At 40.7% G+C, this 26,794-nt stretch overlaps 1 protein-coding gene across 1 annotated transcript; it reads left to right on the top strand.

The window, feature by feature from the left end:
- Positions 1-1,421: 1,421 nt before the first annotated feature.
- Positions 1,422-26,716, top strand: mtus1a (microtubule associated tumor suppressor 1a). The gene is made up of 15 exons (XM_061079553.1): positions 1,422-1,752; positions 3,733-5,857; positions 6,016-6,202; positions 7,411-7,632; positions 9,008-9,100; positions 9,616-9,735; positions 14,689-14,906; positions 20,006-20,072; positions 22,519-22,733; positions 23,480-23,585; positions 23,774-23,847; positions 23,936-24,031; positions 24,686-24,802; positions 24,905-25,002; positions 25,471-26,716. Exons 2-15 carry the CDS (start codon positions 3,818-3,820, stop codon positions 25,703-25,705), a joined length of 3,888 nt encoding a protein of 1,295 aa, XP_060935536.1. The 5' UTR covers positions 1,422-1,752; positions 3,733-3,817; the 3' UTR covers positions 25,706-26,716.
- The last annotated feature ends 78 nt before the right edge of the window (positions 26,717-26,794 follow it).

Genomic DNA, 26,794 nt, shown 5'->3' with positions numbered 1-26,794 from the left:
TTCCATGATCACACATGTGACCAGCTTGTTTTCCACTTGCCTTCAACATTTCTTCCTGGCCAGAGCGGACTGTGGCATATTCAGACATTGGAAAGACAGTTCTGTGTCCTTCTTGTAACCAGGCTCGTTGTGGTGGGTTTGCCCCCCCCCCCCCCCCCCCCATGCCTTACAGAGGACAGCCTTGTCCCTGTGGTATGCTGGCTGGAATCCCCAAGTTTGACCCGCTGCAGTGTGGGGCATCTTCATCATGGGCGGTCTTTTGATGGCCGCCCTCGATTACACATAACTGCTCACTGTGTGATACTGACACGTCCGGTCATCCATGCAAAGGCAAAGAGAGGCCATTCAAGTTTGTCTGCACACTGCCCGGGGGTCTTCACAAATGGTTCAGTTGCATTGTTCTGTTGGAGTCACTCTCGAGTTTTAAGTGTATAATTCAGTTTGAAGGTTGTAGCTGGAATCGGAATTTCCTAAAGGTAAACAGACGTAGTTTGTGAGACCCCATTAAGAACATTTTGAAAAGAACATTTTTTTGTTTGACAAGGCAGAATTGTTATGACTCCCTTTTCCACATAGTCAGGCGTTCTGCTTCTTGGACTGGAGAGATGAGAAGCAGATTTTTTAATATTTGCAGAAATAGGACATCACTTCTACGTTCTTATTTACAAATCTGTGCCTATTTGATAACTAGATGCTCTCAATAACAGATTGTACTTGGATTCAATTCTTGGAAGTGTGAGGAGACGGTGTGCACACTCTTTACTTTGATTTACACCATGTCTCCAGTCAAGATTAGACTGTAGTTGCCAGGGTCAGGGGCCTTGTATAGATTAAGCAGAAATAGCGCGGGTCTTAGGGGTCTTAGACTGTAGTAACACCACTACTGTTATGCCAGGATCACGTGTCAAGCTGGTCGTGTACAACATGAGGCTGTGTCACTAGAAAGTGACGTGTTCAGTGGAGAATTTCAGAGACCAGCTATACTGACATCGGAGTGTGTAATACGATCTTGGAATATGTGCTTTTCAATGCAAGCTGTGGTTGTTTACTACAATGTAAAACAGTCAGTGAAACTCTGTAGGCCTCTCGTTATTTTGTTCCCCATTTCACTTATCCCTTGCTTAAAAGCCACCTGATCCATTCCTTCATAAAAGAGGGACTTTGGCTGCTTAGCAACAGTGAATGCCAACTCAGCCTGGCAGCCTGTAGCCACTCCCCCTGCACTGGGCTCTGCATGGATAAAGTAACATGTTGCTTTCCTCCTCGCTCATTCTATAAACGTGGGAGGGGAACTCTATACTGATTCGGACCGTGACGTGCCTGCAGTGTGCAGGGAAGTCAGTGCTGGTGTGGACTTCGTACTTGAGATAGTGCTGATCAACTGCTGCAGTAGGCTTGCTTGACATGTTGCCTCAGGGAAGGCAGGAAGAAACACGCCGACCCAGAGGGCACCCTCATTCAGGCTGCGATGTTACTAATGCACGGCTGACTCTGAACACGAGGAGGACGGAGCAGCGAGATGGGGGCTGTTGGTGTCCTGAAGCCGACTCGCATACCACTACCTACTCAGTTGGCTGGATTTAGCGCTTTGGAAGGAGCCTAGTAATGAGATTGTCTCTGAGAGAGAAAATGAGCCGGTTGAACCTGCAAAAACTGAGTAATCTGAGTTGATACAGCAGACAACACTGCTGACTGCCAAGGCATTTCTACCTTCCTCACTGCCATCAATTAATGAAGAGGACAAGAGCAGAGGTAGTAAGTTACCTCATACTTATAGTCCTTTGTTTTTGTGTGTGAAACTTAAATGTTATAGACCTATATTGTGTTTTATTTTCCCTCCTGTTTGTCTCTGTATTTGTTGGCTCAGTGCCTTGTAGCTTCATATCTCCAGAAACATTGACATGGTTTTTTTCTAGGTGCAGATCTTTACATAATACAGCACATCCAGTCACGATTGAACCAGTGGCATCGCTGCTCTGCGTCAGTGTTTTACGGGTGATGAATGACTCTGCAGTGGTCTGGGAGTGACTGTTCTTTGCAAGGTTCAGTGTGCACCACAGTTTGACAAGGCTGTGTACACAGGGCTGATTTTACAGATTGTAATTTACGGTACGTTTTTTTTTTTTTTTTACATCACCCTAATATTCATTCAGATTTGGGCTGTTGGCCATGTTGATAAAAGAAGAGCTGCTTTGAGCTTAGCCACAGTAGTTGGAGTAAGGCAGGTTGATATATTAATGATATATTTAAGCGGGTTGATAAATAAACAGCTGCTAGCGCTTGTTGTATATTTATATATACAAAAATTGTCATTTCGAGCCAGATGTCATATAGAATAAACAAGCAGTCAGAGGATATTCTAGCTCAGGATTCCTTTGGTTGAAGTTTTTATAGGCACAGCTCCAACCATTGTTGAACATATTTATAATCAACATTTTGACGTCTGCATGCTTGGAAGTGGTGCCAAAAATGGACCACACATAACTGAGTTTCGAATGAATGAATATTGTTCATAAAAAAAAATCCTTCTACTACAGATTAAGTTTCAGTTGATGCTTGTGCTGAAGGTGTCATTTGTAGGTTCTGTTGAAAATTCTGATTGTGGTAAATTTGCTAGTAGAAGTAAGACTGTAAAGGTGGCCAGAAAGAGTCAATGACATAATTGTTTTGTGCATCTAAGGCTAGCTTCAGCTAGCTCTTGTATTGCCAGGTCTGTAGTGACCGTTGTATTTTCCTCTTTAACTATTCAGTCATAGTTTAGGTATAGCCTTGTTTGCCCCTCTATAAATAGCTGAAGAATTGTTTGATTTTTACTACCAGGTAGGGCTGGTCAATAAAACAATAGCAGTATTTTATTGCAACATAATTTCCATCAATGTAACAAAGGTTCTGTTGTGCAAGCACAGTTAGGAGATTTAACACAATCAACACATTTGAGTTGTGTTGTGGAACTTGGTATGTGTCCTGGGAAAGTCATAGCCTCTAATCCTGTTCAATGTCCATCCCTCTATCAGTATGCTCTCTGTCTCATTCATAATGTTTCTCCCATCACTCAAGATGTACAATGTTATTTCATTCAGTATAATGGTGATTACAACTAGGGCAGATGGAGCTGTGAAAATGTATGTGGCCTTTTTGCCATTGAATTTTGTTTAGATTATTTATTATTCAACATAAGAGTCCCTCAAATGTCAATGCTTTTTTCTCTTGTGGATTAGAATGTCTGTGTCTGCATAGTGGAACATTTTCAGGCTTTTTGTGACTTGATACCTTACACTCTGGTGGTTCGTATCACAATAGAGCTTTTGTTGTCGTTGGGGCTGGAAAGCTTATCAGTCCAGTCAGCTTAAGTTAACACAACAGTACACAACAAAGCAGCTAAGACTGCCATTTACTTCTCATGTGTAGCACAAGTTGTCTCTTTTCAAAGTAGAAACATGACAGCTGGTCTATCATTATATTTGAGCTTTAATGGAACCATCATTTAGTAGAGGCAGCAGTGACAATAGTGCAATGGTTATATTGTCTACTCATTCTTGGCTGCACTGTTGCGAACACTTCATAGTAAAGAAAAAAAGGAAGCATTCAGGGACTTGGGTAATACAGACTTAACAAAATATCTTGCAGCATATAGCTTGGAGATACTTTTATAGACTTGCACTTTTAAATGAATTAAATAAGATATTTACAAATGGTGTTTACATTTTTTTAACCCTTTTTTCCTCTTCACAGATGTTCATGCCTGATCTTCAAATTCAAGGGCTAATTACTGCTCCCTGAATGTGAGGTTATTTAGAACTTAAGTTGTAGCTCTCAAATGTCTAATAAGACATTCACCATGTCCACTGACCAAGTGGAGAACACAGTTCATGTGCCCCACAGAGGCATGCAGCTAGGCCTGTCCCCTAAGAGTCATTACAGTAACTCATCCATGTCCCCGTCACCTGACTCCGAAAGTAGTATTTCCATCATGAGTGACAGAGAAGCCGGCAGCTCCCCTGACATCAACATGCTAGAGTGCTGCCTGAGTGACGGATCCTTTGTGGATAACCTCGACAACAACACATTACAACAGGATGGTTTCTGTGATGTCAGCACAAACCTGAATCAAACGTTTATTGCCACACCTGTTAATGACAGCATGAATTTCTGGAATACAAACTCGAGTGTGATGAGCAGCCAAGAGACTGAGTTGGAGTTCCACACTTTTAGTGTGAACACAGAAGATGACATGAACACTGAAATGACGTCTCCAGACTCTGCTGCGAGGGAAAGCCACCTGAGTTCATGTGAAATCTCTCGTAGAGGCTCCACTGAGAATGATTGGCACTCTCTGAGTTCTTGCGAAATGGTGATGAGGAGCAACAGTTTTGTTCTGGAGGACCAATCACTCCTAGTGGTCTCATCCCTGGATGGGTCATCAATCTCTCCAGCTGCTGGCCATGCAGCATTTCCCACTGAATCTAACCTACTGTCAACCACTCTGCCAGACGTGTGTGAAAAATCTATAGAAGTAGTCATGGGGGAAAACGCTGGCCATCCGTGTCTTGGCGTGACTTTCACTGAGGCGGACAACTTGGAACTACCCTCTGAGGAAAATGATATAGCAACATGCAACGCTCTTGTAGCTCTGCCAAGTGAGGATGAAGGACGTCTTTGCATGACCTTTGTCTGTGAACCATCCTCTGCAGATAGTGGAAAAGAGGTTCATTTTAATAGTGATGAAGCAGAGCTGTTGGCCCATTTCCCTGGAGCAATTACACCAGAACATGGGAAGACCTTTGTGTCCACTATGTCAGCTGTGCAAGAAAATGACAAGGATATAAAAATGTCTACTCCAGTACAAAACATCGAGGACAAGACTCCCAGGCTCCCCTCTTTTTCAGAGTCTCCCTGCACTGAAAATGCAATCAGTCCAGGACTCCACCCTGTGAAGCAGCCGACAGTCTTTGTGACTCAGAAACAACGATTGGTTGCAGGACTGTTGCCTTCAGCCAGCAAAGTCAATAAACTGTTAATTAAGAAGTTTCCAAAGTCAGATTTTGGTTTCATCAAATCTAAAATTGTGACAAGAGCTGTACATCAGATGGTAGTGCCAGGACCTGCTTCACAACATAAACCATCACAGGTCAATGTGACCAATAAACGGACTGAATCACATACAGTAGCAAATGTCCGGATTAGTCCTGCCAAGATAAGGAGCAGCACTGCAGTGGTCTCTACCACCACGAAAACGGTGAGTGATACTCAGAAACGAGTAAATACAGGAGCTGCCAGTTTGGGTGTGAAAACGGTACAGTCATGTGGACATAATGCTGTAGATGGCCAGGACAAGAGTAGAGCGTCCCCACTTGACCACCCCACAGCTGGCAACAAACATGCTTCAGTAATCCAAAGCAGTAATGGCAGCTCTGAAACAGAACAGGCGACATCATGCCAAGGAGCATATGCCTCAACAAAGCATACTGGCAACGAGACCTTCTGCTTCTCACCCTTAGAAAAATCCCCTGATCAAAGTGAGGAAACTGTCCCCAAACCAGCTCCAAAAAAGGCTATGTCAAACAAAATTCTGGTCAGGTCGGGCTCAGCTTTAGGTCAGGGCAAGCCTCTTTTCCAAAAGACACGGCCTCGGTGCTCATCGGAGAGTTCATCGTCATCTACTAGGCCGCCCAAAGAGAAGAGAACAATTTTAAGGGTTTCTACCAGCTTTATCATTACTAAAGCTGATAAGCATCTGGGCCAGACCAAACCAGGGAACCTGACCTGCTCCTCCCAGAAAAAACGGGAAGTACAAGCTGAGGCCGTGAAGAGAGCTGCTGAAAACGCCACTAGATCGCTTAAGAAGATCAGCCTGGTGGTAAGTGTGGATGTACAATGAAAATGTTTACAAATACAGCTTTTTTTCTTTTTAGACACAGTACATCACAATTTGGTTTGAGTTAATAGGGATCTGTTTCTTGTGATATGAGCCTTCAAAGCAACAGAGCTGAGTGACCAAGTTTACTGTCTTTGCAGGCCGAGTCCAGTACATCAACATCAGCTGGAGTCTCATGGGATGAGAGTAAGGGCAGATTGCAAGTGCGACCATCTCCTAGACAAACGGGAGCAGCACCACCAGCCATCAGTCCCAGAGCAGCCACTCTGTCAACCAGGCAGAGGCATGCAGCCCTGACACCCCAGTCCAGGCAGAATGGCTTTGCAGGTGAGAATCAGCATTGCTGGACAGATTTGAATACACAGTGTGCAGAATAATATTCACACCTATGATGGATGTTCTTCCTTTGTCTCAAAGAGGGAAAATTTGACCTTAAAATGTCTCTAAAGAAACAATGACAGTAGGTCACAGTCTCATGGGTTCTGTGACCTGCCATTGACTCAGCAGGAAGCTAATGATTTCCTAACACTCTTGTGTAAACGGAGCAAATTGCGTAAGAAGTCTATCTAACCCTGTGTATAATGGAAACATACAAAGCATAGTAAAGGAGCAGTCATAGATGATTGTTACTGGAGGGCCGTCTATGATTAAAGGGAACACGAGGTACATGTTACAGCAGAAATACAGTGATGTCATTAGATAAGGCTTTACGTAATATTTTGATATACTTACTATCTTGTGTCCAGAATTTCAGAAATAATGAAAATGGCCTATTCAAAAATTACTTTATTTTTATAGCTGTGTTCCACCAAGCGAAGCTGTGAACTTGAGTTATTCAGGCTGTAGTAAAGTTGTCTCCCCATCAGGGGGTGACATTGAGCAGTGTTTCTCATAGCCCTCCTGATGAGCTCAGCATACATGTTCAGCAATGTTCCACAGGAACAGCGTTGGATACAGATGTCACCTCCGGTCTCTTGTTCTGAATTTGGGGAAAAACAGCCAACTCCCTCTACCCTACTGCTCTTCACAGTAAGAGGAGTCCTGGGAAAGGAGGGGGACTCTTCCTCTGATCGGAGGCAATCTGCACGAGTGGAAAAGGCAGGGGAAGGAAAGGGAGGTTATGAGCTCAGCAATAGTGATTAAGTCAGAGCACAGCATTTGAAAGAAGCACACTGAGCACAGCAAAAAGTTGTAATCTGCTCTGGCGACAGAGACAATCCGCTGGGATAACTTATTTTTGCTTAAATCGCGACTTTTTGGTTTGGTTGATCAAATTTGACATGTTTGATGTGAGTAGGATAGGTAAGTTTGATGAAAAGTCCTTCAGCTTTTAAACATAATTGCTATTACTTACAATTTCTGATATTGGATAAATGTCTCTAAAAGGGGGGTTTCATAGATTATAATTTTTATTATTATTGTTAAATGACCCATGCAAATCACTTTTACTACTTTATTAGGCTTGAAGTAATTTGAAGATTGTGAGGGAAGTGTGTGCTTGTACTTGATGATATATGTGTTCCATTGAATCCCAGGTAATCAGAGAGGAGACCCATCCCTTGGAACTGCCTCAGCACCAAGTTTTAAGTCCAAGCTAAATGGATCCCAACCTCCTCAGACTCCCACTCGTCTCTTTCATATGGGCCCTCCAACTACTTCTGCTTGTAGACTACCACGCAAGACACCAGGGCAATCCAGGAGTATCACTGAGGCCAATAACCGTGGTGATCTAGGCGAAGGTGCTGGCAGCACAAAGGGTGAGCGTAACAAGGATTTTGATTTAAAAAAAATGCAATGCTCTGTCCCAACAAGCTGCAACATAAAGATATAAAATGAGTTTGATGCAGACTGTTGTCAGTGGTTAGGCCACAGTTTTCATTGTGGTTTATATGGACACCTATGGACACATCTTTTCATGGAGGGGAGGGGCTGGTGTTGGACATGGCGACCCAGTTCAGAGCTGTCAATCTGCCCTGAGGCAAATCTTACTCCAATTTAATGCCTCCACATCTGCCAAGACGCAGCTTGGCATCTTTAAACATTTATCAAATTTCTTCAGTAAACGAGAACTTTTGAGATGTATCAAGAAAAATCTGAAGGAATAAGTTGAACTCCAAGACGCGCATGACACTGAGCTTTGAATGTTTCAAACTTTGTGATGTCAATTAATTTCCTGACCTATAAAAAGAAATGGCACTGTTTGACAGAGGACATATTTCTACCCACTCCCTTCAATAACTTGCAGGCTTGTGATTGGCTAAGAAGAACCTGTTTTCCAAACTGGGGGTTGTGTGGTTGTCAAGACAACGGGTTCTATTCCACTCTAGTTCACACACAGCATTGCCTGGAGGAGAGAGAGCAGACACACTACAACTGATGTTGTTTGAGGCGATAAAGGAGCAGTTTTCTTATTTTCTCTTACACATTGACCAGCAATGGCTGGTTACACTGGACTCCGAAGCTGCACTTGGACTGAATTTCCCACTCGTGTTTTTAACAACTCCTCTTTGATGGCATATGGCAGTGCAGCATCCAGCTGTGATCTTACCCTCATGACATGTCTGCTCATTGGATCCTATCGCTTTTGTATCATCCCTTTGTTAGCTGTATTTAATGGAAAAGATAGAAAGCTTTGGAGAAGTAAGTGAGACTGAAAGATAACTAGGGTTTCTGTGGTGATGCGTTGGATTTAATGAGCTTCTGGATGTCCTCATCCATTTTTTTCAAAATACACAAAAATTTGTTTGACATACTAGATGCTCATTTAGTTAGTGTTTTTAAATTTGATACTTCATTTGCAGCATCTTATTATGGTAAATTTTAAGGCAGCTTTATTTTTTTGAATTCATTATATTTTTCCTTAATGTCTATTTTTACTCACTTAATTACAAAAGCAAGGAATATTTATTCCTGACCCGTTGCTCTAATAGTATTGCTTGTTTAACAAATAATCAGTTAACATATTTTTTTAAGTAGACTTTTTTTTACAAATGACTTGTGTTGACTGACTGAGGTCAGTGGTGATAGCGGAAGTATTGAATGCAGAGTAGATGAGTTTAGGTGACAAATTTAAATACTTTTACAGTTTAATGTGCACTACTTAACCAGCTCTTCTCTACTTGACTCATACAGTTCCTGGAGGAGCTGCACATAAACAAACTCCATTCAAATCTGTGGTGCTGAGAGCAAGACTCTTCTCAACACCTGGAAAAAACCCTGGACTAAGTGAGATCCTAGCTCTACATGCACACACACGTCCACATTTTTTATAAATTCAGACTTGGTATTACCCTCATCATAAACAAAACTTGCTGGAATTCATTGAGCATAGATCTTTATCATATTCAAATGTCCTTTTTCAATTCCATTTGTAGAGTAACTGAGTAAGACCACATAGATTTTTGCGTCTTGTATCAATTCCTCGCACCATGATAAGGAAAAGGCTCTGTTTAGTCTCCTTTGGTTTGAAAGAGATTAAACCCTCCCAAAACCCTCTTCAAAAAAGAACTATTGTTATGTCTAGATTATAGTGGTAAACTCATTTAATTTAGCCTGTTTGATGTTGATTTCATTAAATTACTTCTATCTTTGTTGGCCCTTGTTTACTCAAACCTCTGTGAATTAGGTTCTGTCCTAAAAGCTCAGTTCAGCATTTTTGGTCATTTGACAGCGATCCTGCTACATTATAGGTCAGGTTAACACTGGCTTCTTTTCTCACCCGGAACTTCTGCTTGTAACAGCTTTGACCACAGCATGCAAACCTGCTGCTTCCACCAGCAAAGCAGCTTCAGCCCACACAGTCAGTCCTCTGAAAAGGACGGCTTCCGCAAGACATGTTCGTCTACCTTCAGGTGGAGCTGGTAAGAGTTTTCTCTTTGTTTTTTCCCCCATCACAGTTCTAATATATCTAATATATATTTGACTGGATTGCATGCCTTGGCTTAACAGGTGAGGAGTTCACAAATATTGTTTATGTAACTGTCTGTAATAGTAGTATAGAACAACAACAATTTAAAATGGTTATTCAACCGTGATTGTTAAAAGAAAATCCCCATTAAACAATCATCTAGTTTTCTTAATAGACCATATACATTGTGCCAGAAAATGTTAATATCCAAGGAGCACTGTCCTCTTCCTTATCATCTTTGACTGTTTTACTCTAACATATTTTTTAGAAAACTTAAAAATAAATAAATAAAAAATAAAGATAACACTTTAAACTTGTTGAAAATGTTTCAATGTATTTTCCACAGAAAATCCAAATAAAGTATTAATGTTATACTGTTGAGTATTGTACATAACTTATGGTGATCTAGTAAATCAGATGGGGTTTCACTAATTTAGAAAAGAACATCAATTTCTGGTTTCCTTGCTGTTTATTGTGCCCTCTCATTTTTTCATTTATTTGTAAACATAACCCCTCTAAAGGTACAGTATGTCATACAGGCATTTATCTGTTTGCAATGTTATCTTAACCTTAGTAACTCCCTTCTCCACACACACAAGGCTTTATTTATATTTTAGGCCCTTTAAATGTCTTTTTGTCTCTTACAGTGTCTTAAAACTCTGTTTGACTGAAATCAAATGAAAAATAGGCCGCGTTATATAACGCATAATTAACCTGAACATTGTTTTGCGCTCGAGGCTCACAGTCATAGATGAGGACACATTTTTTGAGAGAGCTGTGCAAGCTAAGCTGTTTAAAGCATCAGACAAAACCTTGCCTTGAGCACACCGTCCTCTCTTGCCATGGCACTGCTGGTGACACAGGGAGAGTAAGCGGGAGTAAGCGATGGGGGTGACATTAAATTCTCACTGGCTGCAGTGAATCTGTTAGCTCCTCCCATGCCCTTCTCTCACATCCCATCCCCCTCTGCTCCATTCCTAGCATCTTGTCTCTGCTACAGCACCGCCATCATCTAGCCTGGAGATGCTGTTTTGCTCTGCTGTGAGATTAATGTGTTTTGTGAATAGCTGAAGCCTTGATTTACCAAGAGGATTAAGGGATTTCTCTTTTTTTTTATTCCCCCTGCACCTATCATATCTATCGGGCTGATCCACAAACTGCTTGTCAGCCTTTCAACCTCTGTGTATTCCAGCCATCACAGCTTGGAATTTAAATTTGATTTGGAAGACTTGCCATGCCTTCACTTTTTTCAAGGACTTCTCAATGGGATTACTCTTAGTGCATTTTAGTGCATTTTATTGATTGATCTATTTTCTGCCTTTACTCGTCCGTGCTCCTGCCATGATGCATTCACTGAGGCGCACCATTGCAAGTGGTTCATAGTAGCATCAAGCTCCAGCGTTTGGGCACCGATAGCTGTGATCATTAGATTATTATTAGCTAAATTTGTGACTGTCTTTGTTGAGAGATGTTATGGTCTCCGAAGCTCTCCCTGTCAAACATGCACGTGCGTCTGACAGTGAAGGGTTTACTCCGAAACATTCATCTGCTGTCAGGATGCAAGAAGAACACTGTGGTTTTCCAAGCAGGTCTGTTTCTTAATTCTAATTATTCATTTTTGTGATTTTTGCTCAATATGATTTTCATGCCAATCAATTGTTGCTTCTTCTAATCTAGAACTGCGCTGTTAGCCGTTTCTGAAATCTATTTTGAGTGTTGCTATTTACTAGTTAGGAAAGCAGGAGGTTCATCTTTCATTTACCTACCTTGGTCACTATCACGTGTGACCCTAGCCAAAAGTATTTAAGGAAACAAATCCTCAATTCAAAAACAACTTTATTTAAACAAACATTGAGTTTCACCCGATTACACATTTTCACATTTGAGGCTGGTTTGCTTTATATTCGTGGCCACCTGTTTTTTTCTACCTCAAAATGGATGTTGTCCAGCTCTCTTGCTTACTGGAACACCAAGTACTCCTGTTTCACCCTGAGAACAGGAGTACCAAGGTTATTTTGGTTATTGGCATCTAGATTGAAACATGGGAACCATGTTGTGATTGTTAAACAGTATTGGTCTTGTGGCTCCCTAAATTATTTAAAGGATTTATCTCCATTTTTGAATGGTTATGACCAATTTAATTTTTTTGTTTTAAATTTAACATATGAACCAGAACAATCTCTTGCTTGTTTAAGATAACATTATGTAACATATTATTTATGTAATTTCAAAAAATATTCAAAACAGAGACTCCCAGTAAGATTTCCTTGTATTTCTGCCCCATACATCGGTTAAAATAAGACAAGCATCCAGTTAATACTACACTGTTGTTGTGTCAACCAAGCTCTGTAACAAATGAATGATTGTGTGAGGTCTCATCACCCATCATGCTTTGTGCTATGATGTGACATCTCCTTACAGCAGCAGAGCTCTGTGCTGTGCATGGTGTCACTTAATCACTCTGTATTTCATATCAAGTACCTTAGTTGAACTAGTGCAAAATGATTCTTCAGGCCTGAGAGGAAGAATGAAATAAACATCTGTCATGTAATCTGTTCACGTACTGCTGCAGGGCCAAGTTGCCAAGGAACAGCAGTCAAATCTAGAGATGGCCTGTTTGCTTAACGGAAGTCGGTTTCATTTAGAGGTGTAGAGCTCCGTGTTTAGGAGAAAGCAACCATATTACAGTTCAAAGTACGAGCCAATAATTTCAAACCATACTGTTTGTTTACTTAATTGTGAATATGTGTTTTCTGACTAGATTAGAATGAACAGGGCAGTCCTCAGAGAAAATTATTGAATTAAACAAATACAGGATCCTCAACGTCTTAGGTTTTCTCAGTGGTCAAGAAGGCAGAAACCTTTATTGACTATTTTGAATTATTAAAATAAGAGAGAGCATACATTTTTAAATCAGGCAGACATCTGTTCCTCTATATATAGCCTTCTATATGGACTTTAAAAGTGATATCAGCTTTTCTGTAAGTTTAAATGTAAGAAAACATTATGGTTAATGAAAAATCTAATTCCATTACATATTGTCACAGTTTGATATGCTGTTTTCTCGCAACTGCTTAATCTGACCATCATATGAAGTTTCACCATCACATGTGCAAATGTGACATTTTCACACCATGATGTGAACCCTCTGTCACTCTGAGGAGCTTGAGTTGGTCTGTGTGCAGGCATGTGTTTGGTACATTTTAGCTGTGATACTGCGAGAATACACTGGGGGGCCTCCTAATTTAGAGAAACCATCAAGGTCTGGTTCCCCTCCTTACTGCACTGTCATTAAAATGATGGGAACAAATATGAGGCTCTGTATCAGATAAAGAGCTTCTATCTTAACATATCATCAATATGTATATAATGTAGTAATTACAATGTTTGATCAAAGCATAATCATACAAAAATGACATTAAATGGCCCATTAGCCTCAATTTTATGTTAATTTTAGATCTGAGGCTACAGTCAGGAAATTGAGATAGTGATCTGTTTTAGTTTTTTTTGGTCTCAAGTCCATTTTTTCGTTTTATAATATACAAAAGTAATTCTATGTCCAATTTTGTGCTAATCCAAAGCTTGAGACTGCATAATATGATTTAAATGTTTCACGAATTTAAGATTTAAAATTCTAAACTTTTGAGAACTTTTCATTCAAAAGTACAGTAATTGTGTTCCTTGATTTGTCAGTTGTACTATCAATACATTTACAATGCAGTATTCATATTTTTGATTGCTTTTAAGGCGGTGCCTTTCTTACTGAACAGTTTACTTTGTCAAACAGATGGCACCAGATGAAACCTGTGTGGAGTTGAAGTTGACTTCCAGACATGGCGCTGTATAAACTCAAGATAGTTTAGCGAACAGGCAGCATGTAATTATTGAGAAGAGATGCTTTGTTATCCTGTTGTCTCGTAGAAAGTGCTAGTTTTACTACTAGACTCCAGATTTAGCTTTTTAATATGTTTCCCCTTACTGCTTCAGTTCATTTTGTCAGCCTTACCAGCCATGAGTGTTGATATATCCTCTTCAGTATTGTGTTGCCTCGCTCAGGACAGTGTGCAGGGAGCAGTTCTGGCAGGAGCTCCAAGATCAACTGTATAATACACAGGAGAGAAAATTCCTCTTCTTAGAAACAATACTCTTATTTTGAAAGGCATCTGAGTAGCTGAAGCATTGCTTAGCTCAGAGAGTTGTGTAGATCTCATAGTGACATACTGGTGTTATTCTGGGATGTTATGAGTGCCTCAGTTGATACCCTGCTCATTGCATCTAAATTTAACTAGATGATGTTTCAGGTTTGGCAGTTCATAAAATAAACTATTATAAACACCATGGGAATGTGTATGGAATGTGTGTACTTTTTATAGTAATAATTTTGACTTGCTGTAACAGCTGTCAGGTAAAGCACCAAACAGAGCTGAGTATCCCCACAGGCTGCTGCTGGTACTGTTTATTCAGGTCATTAAAGCTGGTAGTACTAATACTGTATTTATCAGGCTATCCTCACTGCTGTAACAGAACAATCACTAAACCTCATAGTCAAGCTTTTATCTCAGACAAAACTACAGCAGCATTGCTTTGCTCAAACACCTGTCCCCTCTACTCTGTATCTGCAGAACATTAGATTAAATTAGGATATGAAAAGCTAATTACTTCTTGAGGATCCATTTTTATGTCTTTGCTGCTGGAAGAGCAGCACTTGGAATCATCAGACTGACTGTTTGGACACAACAGCTTTGGAGCTGCAGTGTCCTGGTCTTTGACACCGGTTCAGCATCTGTGACACTGACATAATTGTATGGTTTGGGTGGTTCTGCGGTTGGACCAGCTGCACTGGTTATGTAGGGTGTTATGATGATGATCAACGTAATTACAGCAATCAACACATGTCCTTTCACAGTGGACAAGAGCAAACCCAAGGCCACCTCCCGCCAGCAACCCCCTCTGCAAAAACTATACCAACCGAGCCGGAGTCATGGGCCTCCGGATCTTGTGCCACTGAGTGTTGCCAAAGGTGAAAGAAAAGACCAGAGCACCCAGCAGCTCGGAGGACATCTCGCCGCCAGTAACTGCAGATTTGAGGCACTCACCATCGTCCTCCAACAAACTTTGACTGAGGTAAGAACATTTAACTGAAAAAATAATACTGCTAATAGATGCACTGTGTTTGTGTGTCTGAATGTTTGAATGGAAAACTGTTATGTAAAGTGCTTTGAGTGGTCATCAAGACTAGAAAAGCTCTATATAAATACAAACCATTTACTTGAATCATTTTTTTTAAACTTTTTTTGTCACATTTAACTGGCATCTTTTTATCTTTATTGATTTATTAAATAAAGATGATTTACCATACACTTTAACATTGCATGGGATCACATGCATAACATATTTCCCCCCATTATGCAGAACATTCAGGTTCTTCATTTTAAAGGAAACTACAACAGTGTAAGAAAATATTTAGTCTTTGCGTTCAGATACACATTACAAACAGCCATACACTGAAGGTTATTCTTGATCTCAAAGTCTGAATTTATCTTTGAATAACTTCTATGGATTATGTTGCAACATCAAATCCTGTGTGTTGATACAAGATAAACTAAATTACATTTCTATTCCCAGCAGTAGCATTGAGAGTGATAGTAAGGGTATACGTAGAGGCTACACAAAAATACATAATTAAACAAAACAGCTCTGTCGTAGCCTTCCACAGAAGTAATCAAGGAGAAATTTGCCTTCAAGAGTCTTTTAATTCTCTGATTTTGAGCACTTCAGTAAAAATGTGTAATGCATCATACAAAGATGTTTAAGGATCTTGTTAAGTCTTTAGTTTTGTCTAATTTCTACATTTATTTCACTTTTCATGATTATATACTATATTCAGATGGCCAATCCTTGCCGGGACAGTTTTTTCGATATGGTTATTTAAGATTTATGTTTGTTAGTGATTCTTTTGTTTTTTACAGCAGTGCCATGTGACTGGCTTCCAGGAACTATATGCCCCGAGGGATTATTTTTCCCACAGTAAATTACAAACAGGCTTATCCCATCAGCTATCCTCCACCTTACTCCACTGTTGTCAAAGCCAAATTATGATGGTTGTGCATGACCATTAAGTATCTGTGCATCAGCAGCCCTACTGTCTAAATATAAATGAATTATACAATTGGATTATGTTTACTTAATGTACTTATTAAACATTATATCTACAGTTTCATGTGAAGCTAGAGGGGAAAAAAATCTGAATCTCTGTTGCCCTGATTGAGTAAATCAAATGTGAAAAGCTATGTCAGTCCTTCCAGTAACCTTGGATATATTTTTTACACAATATGTGTTGTAAGTGGAACACGTGGCATGTGGCTCAATCAGTGTGTTCCAAGGTTCATTTAAAAAATTAGTGCACATGAGCTCCCTGCAGATTAGAACTATCTCAGCTGTGATACACAAAGTCACTCGTGCAATATTTCCTTTGGCCTAGATTGCAGCATCTCCCTTGGCTCTCAGCTTGCTCTGAGTTTGACACCAGACACATCTCTTGTGGAAATCTCCAGTTGCGTGAGAGTTCATATCAGTCCAATTTTAGTCTCAGTCTCTGTTGTCTGTATAATTTCTACTGCCATTTGCACTGCCCAAAAAAAGTGCTGTTCTCTGTTTATGTACTCAAGTGTGTAACTTATGTTGACATGTGCTCATCAGGTTTTCAGGAGCCAATTTAGGCACATTTTGCATGTTCTAACCAGTAGGAACTTGTTGTTTTTTGTTGTATTTTAGACGAGTATGGAGGGAATTGATAAATGGTTATGTACAGTCCTTCAAAACAATGCTGGACGAAAGAAGGTTTAAATGAAACAGATGCTGGCCCATGTGATGTGGTGGCTAGTGTTTGAGTTGCAGTGTGTGATCTCCAGTCCCTGATGTTTGACTGGCCTCCCTTTTTTGGCTTGCAGGGTTGTGAAACTGATTACATCAGCTAAAATTAAAAACACTGCATGTTTGTTCCTCTCTGACGACCTCCCTGACACACCTTTAAATACAGCATGTTTTACGTCGCTACACCTTCACTTGGAAACAATTATTCTATTGGACATAATTGGGCACACTTAATATTGGCTTCATTCAATCTCAGTAGATAATTTCAGAACGCAAAATGTCTAAATTTGTGTATCCGGTGTATTTTTGGTTAAGGGTTTGTATGTAGAGCACAGTGGTATCAGTGTCTGATAAGTGGCCACTTGTCAGGCCAAGAATAGGAAACAAGATGTGACCATCCCAGTATGAGAACGTCCCAGCTGTTGACCTGATATGGTTACGAACAGCAGTCAAACACATAGCCAGGACTACACTGAGTGTAGACAGAGACACTGGGCCTGGTTGGTTCTCTTAAACAGATAATGCTGTGAAACAAGTTGCACTAAGTATAGGAATGTAAGCACATTCTAAATGACCAGAAAAATGATTCACTCTCTACTGGCTTTCTAATATTCACAAGATCTCCAGGAAACTGGAACCGGATCTGATGCAATTGGTCTGACATGAAGTGCTCTTCTACAAGCAACATGATATTGTCGTTATTTAAACTAGGGATATGTTTAGACTTATCACCATTAAAGTGATTATTGATGCAGCCACAATGCACAGACAGGTGCTCATTTAAAACAAATACCTTCTGAATGATCAGTTTACCTGTGGATTGGGAGCAGTTGCCTTTCAGTAAGGTCCCTTGTAGAAATAAAACATGATCCCAGCCTTGATACACTATACTATACAGTTTAGCTTCAGTGAAAAAGATCATCAAAAAATAATCATAAATGTATCTGTGGATAATTGATGCCTATTTTTTTTAAATCTGGAATATTAGTTTGATATTGGTCGAAGAGTGTCACCTCATATTCCCCTGTTGTAGTGTCATAGTCTTACTGACACAGAAGCTGGGAATGTGATCTGTCACAGTATTGTATATTGTAATGGAGAGGTTACGTCATGCAGCCTTATGGTCTGACTGTACAGTGATGGTGCAGAGGGTATGGGGGTAATTTAATGTAGGAATGGATGAGGGGTGGGGGTTGCTGGTAATGAAACCTCTCCATGTATCCCCTGGGAAGGTCACTGCACAACATAAGTCCCACTCCACGAGCCTGATGTTTGACCGGTCTGTGCAATTTATCTGTTTGCTCCACTCGTATCCGCTGTCTTAAAGTGACATCACCTCGCTGGAGAGGAGGCTGTTCTTATGCGCACTGTAGCCTGCTCCTTTTGTTTTTTTAGGTGTATTACGGTAATGCACTCTGCAGTCACTACAGTCAGGGAAGCGGCTTTTTCAGTCCTGCCTTAGATGTTGTCAGAGCAGCCTAGAAGGAGGTGTGTGTATGTGTGGAGGTGAGGTGGTGTGTCCACCTGGACCACTGTCTGTCCTGGAGTACTGGGTCTCCATAGCTGGAGGGGGAGACTCCTGCACCCAAGCCTCAGTCTGAGGCTGGATCATGGGCTGTTCTGGCAGCAGAGCGTGCCTTAGTGCTCCCTGCGCTGCAGAGAGGGTAACTGGCTTCTACAGTGTTCTATTCTGCAGTGAGGTATATAGGTGCAGACCTTGTTAACATTAGGACAGCGTGGAATTTATTTTGTTAACTGATCAGCGAAGGGATGTTTGGCTATTTTTTTGTTCACAGGTTTATAATTAAGTAATGCAGGCTGTTTGATTCACTCTGTAGTGTACGGGGTTGTTGATGTGAATCAGCAGAGTAACAGGGAGGTAGTAGACTAAAAGTAAACAGTTTTTGGATGATCTATGCGTCAGTCTGAAGTCTATCAGGAGCACTGCAGCTGCAGTCTCCTCTTTATGGCTAAAGTGAGACAGTAAAGAGGTAAGGCTGACAGAAGGCATGTGGTTTGACTACAAACATGAGTTGAATAATAAGTTTTCTTTAAATCCCCCTACCCTTATCCTTGCTGATGGTTTTTCTTTGTTAGCTGCTGCTCTGCCTTAGATTATTTGCATGTGGCAGTTAAACACAGTATCCTAGTCAGAAAACTGGATTCATTTGTTAGGGTGTTGCCCTGACAGAAACTTCCCTTCTAATAGTTAATTAAATTTTAAAATTCATAATGCTGCAGCTGTACTGAATGTGACCACCTAAGGTGTGTTATGTTAAAACTAAGTTAAATCGTCAGCGTCTTGAGGATCTATAGATATGTGACAAGAAAAAACCTGGCTCGAGATTTACAGAACCACTTAGGCCCACATCTTTCACTCTGTGTAATGAACGACTTAAGTGTCTTTGCTCAGATCCATGTAATTTTCCCATCCTGCACCTTCATTGTTTAATGCACTCACACCCATCAGAGCAGCAGTGGGCGTGCAGGTGAGATCTTGAGGTGTGGTCAGTGCACTTTTTCTGCATTTAAATTTTGCGGCTGTGGCAGGTGATTTGCATGTTTGATCAACAAAACTCAACTCACTTTTTTTTAAGGATGCAATATGAAAATAGTTAATGTCTACAGCGGGTGCACTATGTACACACACTTATGTTAAGCACACGGATGCTCTACTTGAGTACAGATTTCCAAGTGTTCTCTCTTACTCCCTGGCAAATATGCGCTTACGATAGTAATCCACGAGGTGCAAGGTCACCGAGCTTTTTAAGGAAATGGAAAATTGGCCAAAACACACCCATCATAATTTTAGAGACTAAGGACAAACATTTTGAACATTTTATTGTGTTTTGGACTTATATTCAGCTGTTAAACTAGCGACAGTGGATTTAGACACAGCCCAATTAAAATAGAGCCCTTTTTATGTTGGGTTTTGGTTTCATCTCATTCACCACATAAGTAAAATTATTTAAAGAATAAAGGTTCTAAGGATATTTTATTATTATGTGCTGGTACTTGAGGCGGTTCTTGTTTAGAATGGATTTGAGGATTAGATGTTTTAAGTGGTCCGTGGGAAGGTTATTGGGGTCCTGTAGTTATATAGATAGTTTTATGAGGTTGTAGTATCAATAAGTAGCTTTCAGAGATCTCCAGATGATTAACAACATAAACGATTTTGCAGTGATGTGTTGGACAGTGTTCCTCACCCCCATCAACAAACTGTTCATCCCTCCAGTAGAGCTCAGTGTTCTGAAGGCTCCTGATGGAATGTTACTTTACCAACACCCTTTGGTTTCTTTTCATTCAATTCTTCCCCATCTGTATATGACTGTTTACATTTTTCTCTGCAGCGTGATGAAGCCACGAAGCAGTGCAGGGAGCTGGCGCAGGAGCTAGTCAACCTTCGAGGAGATCTAGGTAAGTAAGGTCACCTTGATCTCACACAAGCTGTGTTGTGCAGTGGTTATCAACGAAGTATAAATTCCTGCTACAGGGTTTGATTTAACTACATCTTTCGTGTTTTTGTCTATTTGCATTACTCAGTTTACATGACTAATTAAAGAAACATGTTGGATTAAGTTGCTAGAGACACTTAGTGAAATGCAGTTTTATTTGTTTTTCCAACTCAGCTGTTTGGTTTGTCACTGGTATGTGGTTGTTTACTTGGTGCACTTTAGTGGTGGCTGTGAGCTGATGCAGTTATTGATCTGAGTCATTGGTGCTTAAGGCATTATTCCACCCTAAATTTAATCAAAATTCCTCTGCACTGACAGTCATGCTCTTCAATTAGTTAGATGAGGAAATATAATCTTTATTTCATACAAATACTATAGTCATCAGTATTAAATAAAACGGTGCACTGCTTGACAGTGGTTTGTGCTGTTAGTGCTTTGCTTGTTTGATTTAGCTGGAGTCTCATTTCTGTTTTAGGTGAGGACTTACTCGTGTTTGCTTTTACCCACCTTATAGATTTTCTTGGGTCCTCCTCAACTTGTTACTTAATTTGTCCTCTACTGAAAATCGGATATCTATTTGACAAGGTGTGTGTGTCTGTGTGTGTTTTAATCGCTGCTGCGCGGTTTCAGCCTGTTCCCCAGGGAGTGGCAGACTGACCTCTGACCCCACACAGGAGGGGCTCCCATGGTGGAATTTCCCCCCACCTTAGGCTTTGTGATGGCCGGTAGACAGCAACACATGTTTTATGTCTTAGTGCTGTCACACAGAAGAGCACATGCAGACTAATGAAAACTCACACACGCACTCACACAGCAACTTTCATCTGTGTTACTTGAGTGCAGTAGTGTTGAGACTCCTCCCCTCCCTCACAGCCTCGGGACTTCCACATGACTGCTCTTATTTGCTGAGCTCTGTTATGTCGGAGCTTTAACACATTCTTCACCTCCGTAAGGCTGTAAGACTATACTGCCCTTAGATAGACGTTTTGGTATAATGTGTAGTAAAAGATGTATTGAAGTCCTGACGCATTCTCATAAGTCTTTTAGTTTATTTACCTTCACAGACTGCTTCCCTGCCTGCTCCCGGATTCATCTTACTACTCACACAGCAAATATGGTCGAGGCTTTGGCCACAGCCTGAAGTCTGATTCAACAACGCTCCTTCTGTCATTATTCCTCAAATGTAAAATTACAACTAAACAGGGTCGACCTGTTTTATTATCTGTGATGTTTCCAAAATTCCATCATCCTGCTGCCTGTGGGTTAAACCATATATTAACTGGATGTGGATTTAAACTAGAAAGTGGATTTAGACTAGGAAGGCTTATATGACCAGATCTCTGTTACACATGGTTGTGGAATGCCATGCTCCGTTTGAGCTGTACATGCCAACGCATGATAGATAGTCTCCACATTAGCTTGGCCTCTGTCCCTGGATCTACTGCAGTTATTCCAGTCTGGGTATATAGTGGATCTTAATGCTTATGCAATTATTCACTCACACTGTGGCCCCACATTTAACTATGCAGAAGCAGAGACTTATTACACATTATTACAATGTGAAACTATTTGTGTGTGAAAGTTTCTCAGCATTGTAGATAAATGTATTTCTCATTACATGGGGAGAAGTACCTTTATTTTGCCATGATAAGTTGTGAGGGCACTGAATGTGTAAATCTACCTACCCTACCATGTAGCCTAGCAGAGCATCCTCTGGATTCAGTATTTTGCACCTGCTATTGAAGTTATACGCAGTTCTTAATAGTTGTGGTTTATTGTTAAACCTCATATTTGAGACCAAATGAAGGAAAGTCACCTGCTCAACATGACAGTATTTTTTCTTGCGGCACAAATCAGACTGTGAGGCAACACAGTTGCCAGCTGCCTGGCATCAAGTGTTTGTTCGCAGCCACTTAAACTAGTGACATGTTATGGAGTTGGTCACAGAGCAGATATAAGCTCATGGTGATGGAAACAGTTGTGAAATGGTGAGAGCATTGTCCAGGACTAAAAACACAAAAGCTACCTTTTGCACAAACTTAAAAATGGAAAATTACCAGCTGTAGAAAGAAGATAAAGAGAGTATGATTTTAAGAAATATGTTACATATAACACCATAATTGTCACGATCTCTATACTTATCTATAAATAACTGTATTGTACTTATAGTTTAGTTCAAGAGGCACCTCGCTTTAGGTTTTTCATTCCTTTTGCAGATTATTTGTGTTTCACGTTTATCAATGACGACTTACAGCCACACAGAGGCTCTTCAGTTGACATTTAAGATTTTTTAACACAAGCAACGCCTAATACCTCTTTTCCTCAGATTTTTGTTTGTATATAATATTACAGTGTAGATGTGGTAATTATGTGACTAAGATCAAATGCTATCTCTTTTTTTTCTTCAGTTTGCTCCGTCCATTCCTCTGAGTGTTTGGAGAGGGAGAAGGAGGCGTTGCGTGTTTCTTTGGAGGATGCTGTGCAGAAACTGCAGGAGCAGCACCAGAGAGATGTGGATGAGCTGGAGCAGAAGCTGCAGGCCTTCTACCAGGCTGAGTGGGACAAGGTCCACATCACCTACCAGGAGGAGGCTGACAAGTGCAAGGCTCTCATGCAACAACAGGTTTGTTAACACTTTACAATAGGATTTTCTATGCGTCAATTATTTATGTTGCATTATTTTCTCTTGCCTCTGAGTCTATATCAATTGAATCAAATTAATATAAGAGGCAGATGAAATTGTGAGACCTGAACGTACACATCTCGTACACAAGGCTCCACAGCTGCTCTGTTATGTTGCAGTCCTCTGGATTGTCCACTCGAAATACCACTCCACCACGCCTCCTTTTGCCAGATACCAGTCTCCATAATGGGAGTTATATACATGGAATGTAATGTACTTAAACCAGACCAAAACTGTAAATACTTCACAAGGAATTCATAATCCATCCAGCAGTCATGTGAAAGGACTTGGGGGGATTTAGGTATGTATATATATGCATGTGTAAATGCTGTATATATGGATATGTGTTTCTGTGACTGGATCGGGGTTTGTTTCTTTGTGTAATGTGTATGTATACATATCTGTACTCCAGCTAGTTGTACTGTTGTATAGGGTCAACAAAACACATGTTATTGTCTAATTCTAATGTGTTCTTTTCTGTTAACTCAGAAAGGCCCCATTATGGATGGGCATTGGAGATAGACTGTTGCTTCAATTGATGTGATGCATTGCATTCAATTTGCAGTGCAGTTGTCTATGTATTCAATTTCTACAGACTTTCTGTGCTCTAGGACAAAATGCCAGGTACTTCCTAATGATCAGCAGTGGAGTGGGTCAAAGTAACAATGTATCATGTTTTTTTAAAGATGGGCAAGCTTAAGGCCAATCATGAAGCCATGAAGTTGGAAGTACAGAGCAGCCACGCAGAACAGCTGCAGTGTGTTAAACAGCAGTATGAAATATCACTGGAAGGTGAGTGGACAGGCCTGAAGTTTTCACACTATATCCTCTTATTTATTAGAAACTGACTCCAGCTGTGATTCACTTTGGATCTACTGCCTCACTTTTGCATCATACATTAAATTGTATTAAACTTTGACCTTTGTTGTACAGACGTTTCTGAAATGTTTCAAATGTACCAATACCTGTAAACTTTTCAGAACACAGGGAAGCTCACACTCAGGAGCTGCAGTCTTTGGACAAAACGTTGAAAGATGCAGAATCTTCTCTGTCTGTAAGTTCATTTTTTGAATGCCACAAGGAAAAATTAGGATTTGTCACAACTCGTACATAATAATCAGTGACTTTGTGTTCCTCCACAGGGACAGATTCAAGAGCTGACCATGGAGAACAATAACCTTATAGAGAAGCTAACAGCAGTGGAGAAGAAGAGGAGGGAGCTGGCTGAACGGAGTCTGGTACTCTTATCTCTGTGCTTATTTTAGCAGACGTCCACTTTAGAAGAATCGCATGACTCTGAGGTTGATTATCCCTGGGGTGGGAAAGCCATGACGCCAGTGATCCTCAAACAGATAGTTATCATCAGAAGCAAAAATCAATCTTCTCAGTTTTCTTGAAAGACTTCATTCTTCAGTAGTTTTCTGTTAAATCAGTCAACCATTAACCTTTCTTTATCACGTAGAACAATGTGAGCTGCAGCAGGTTCAGATCTGCTGCATCACTCTGCTGCCTCATCTCACTGTCCACACTGCGTTTAAATTTTCCCAGAGTGCTGTTGTACAGCCAGGCTGCGACTCCTCATCACTGCTGAGTGGCCTGTCTCACATACTCAGCATTCAGGCCTAAAACGAACAGCGCTTGCAACAGATCAATGTTACATACTGAAGTTGTGTAAACGAATGGGCGTCAAACATCATTTACATATTTGTAATATGAGTCATTATCCACAGTTTTAATGTCCCTTTGAGCCCTGAGCATTACATATTTTGTGAGTGATGCATGGCACCATTTGATGTGAGGTTCTGGATTTATGACCACATTCCATTTATGCTGCTTGCTGTATTAATGGGCTCATTTTTAACGTCATAATATTGAACATCTTGACTCTACAGAAGGACTCCCACACCCTGTATCTGGAGCAGGAGCTGGAGAGCCTGAAAGTGGTGCTGGATATCAAAAACAAACAGCTCCACCAGCAGGAGAAGAAGCTGATGGAAATTGACAAACTGGTGAGAAGTGATGATTTATGGGCATCAAGACAAGCACTGCCACTGATATTAATAACAAAAATGTTTGGATCAATCAATCATTCTCTTTCTTTTTTCTTTCAGACGGAGAAAAATGTGAAGTTGGATGAGAACCTGAAAAAGGTCCAGCAGGAGAATGAGGACTTCAGAGCTCGCATGGAAAGACACGCTGCGTTGTCAAGGTAACCGTTCACCAGATGAGCTCATCTGAAGTGATGGAATCTACTTTTTTCCGACTCCTTATGCATTAATAATCTTTTGAATGACGGCATTCAATTAAGAGCTCTGCCAAATACCACCATTCCTTTCCCAAAACTATTCATTAGTGATACACTGGGTTTCACTGGGTGACATGTTGCTTCATTATGGTGCACTTTAGCTTTGTTTGACTTTTGACTAATGTTCAAGTCCTACATACTCTGTCCTGCTGCTGTAAATACTCACTATAGAACCAAATAACTGGTGTGTGTCGCACCTTTCATACCTGTTTTGGATTCAGACTAAACTCAAAAGTCTGACGGTACAAACACAGTAGTCAGAAAGCGGCAGTCTGACCCCAAATCAATCAAATCATTCCCAATATACTGTTGAGCACTTTGTTCTGTCTCCAGATCATTTCTGAAGTTGAGTGTTGTGTTGATGCTTCACAGACAACTGTCCACGGAGCAGACGGTGCTGCACCAGTCTCTGCAGAAAGAGTCCAAGGTGAACAAACGTTTGTCCATGGAGAACGAGGAGCTGATGTGGAAGCTCCACAATGGAGACCTGAGCAGCCCCCGCAAGGTGTCCCCCACCTCCACCTCACCCTCCCCCTCCCACTCCTTCAGCCTCCAATCCCCTCGCAGCTCAGACTTCTTCTCCAGCCCCCCTGTCTCACCCAGATAATGATGGCCCCCTGCCTCCAGGAAGCAGACCATTACTTGTGAGTTATCCCTCTCAAATATGGAGCTGTTTGTATCCTGTCCGTTTAGCAACACAACAGCCTGACCCTAGCTCCTACTGGATGGATGACCTCTGACACTTTCTGTACAGAGACGCTTGAGACATTTATTATTTAAGAAGATGTTGCACAGAAGCACTTATAAGCAAAGGCGTCCCTGCTCTTTGCCTTTCACTTCTGAAACTATGGATGAGGGAAAAGGAAATCTCAGGACTTCAATGTAATCAAACACTATTATTGTTAACTTTCCTTTCATTTCCTGAAGCTCACATACAGAACATGCTGTAAAAATGTATATGCTTGTGCGGATACTGCCCTGTGGTGTGAGAGGGGGCTTCTGTGTCTGTGGAGACCATGGCCATGTCTGAATAGAGGACACTGCCCCTCTTCAGAGAAAATGTTTCTAGCCTAAATACATATGCAGTTGCTTCTGTTAGATTCCTGCACCATTTCTCACAGCTTAGTGCTTAAGGGCAAGAGATAACCTGTCATATTACTGTCATCCCTCTGTTGCTCACTCAGTACACCAGTGCTGCACATGCCCCTATCTAAACAGAGGAAGGATCACACTCACATGCAGGCTGTTCTGCCCACAGTGTTCATTATCTTATTTTGAAAGGTCAGGATTTGTCTATATTGACAGTTTAAATATCATCTCTGGCTTTAAACATCTTTTTTCATGTATGTTTATTTTTTGATTGTTTGACTAAGGGACCAATTCAAGTCTTTGTGCATGTGTTTGAGTCGTGTCAATCACCCGTCACTGAACCTTCCTCCTAACGCAGCTTTAAGTCCAGGGTCTTTGCAAATAGTTGAGCAGAATAAGCCTTGTACATGTCAGATACACTGCAAATTGGAAATGTCTCAAAAAGAGTATTTTGTGTGGAATTGATATTATTGGTGTGTTGAACCAGTTTTGAAATATGCAAATAATAAAGTCTTGTATTAAACTAAGAAAAAAAGAAAAAACCTACTTTTATCTGCATACGTTGTTAATTTATTCAGATTAAAGGGACTCTTACCTTTGTTGCATT

The sequence above is a fragment of the Limanda limanda genome, chromosome 10 (assembly GCF_963576545.1).
Source record: "Limanda limanda chromosome 10, fLimLim1.1, whole genome shotgun sequence".
In the NCBI taxonomy this organism is placed as follows: Eukaryota; Metazoa; Chordata; class Actinopteri; order Pleuronectiformes; family Pleuronectidae; genus Limanda; species Limanda limanda.
This window is presented reverse-complemented; position numbering and strand designations above follow the sequence as displayed.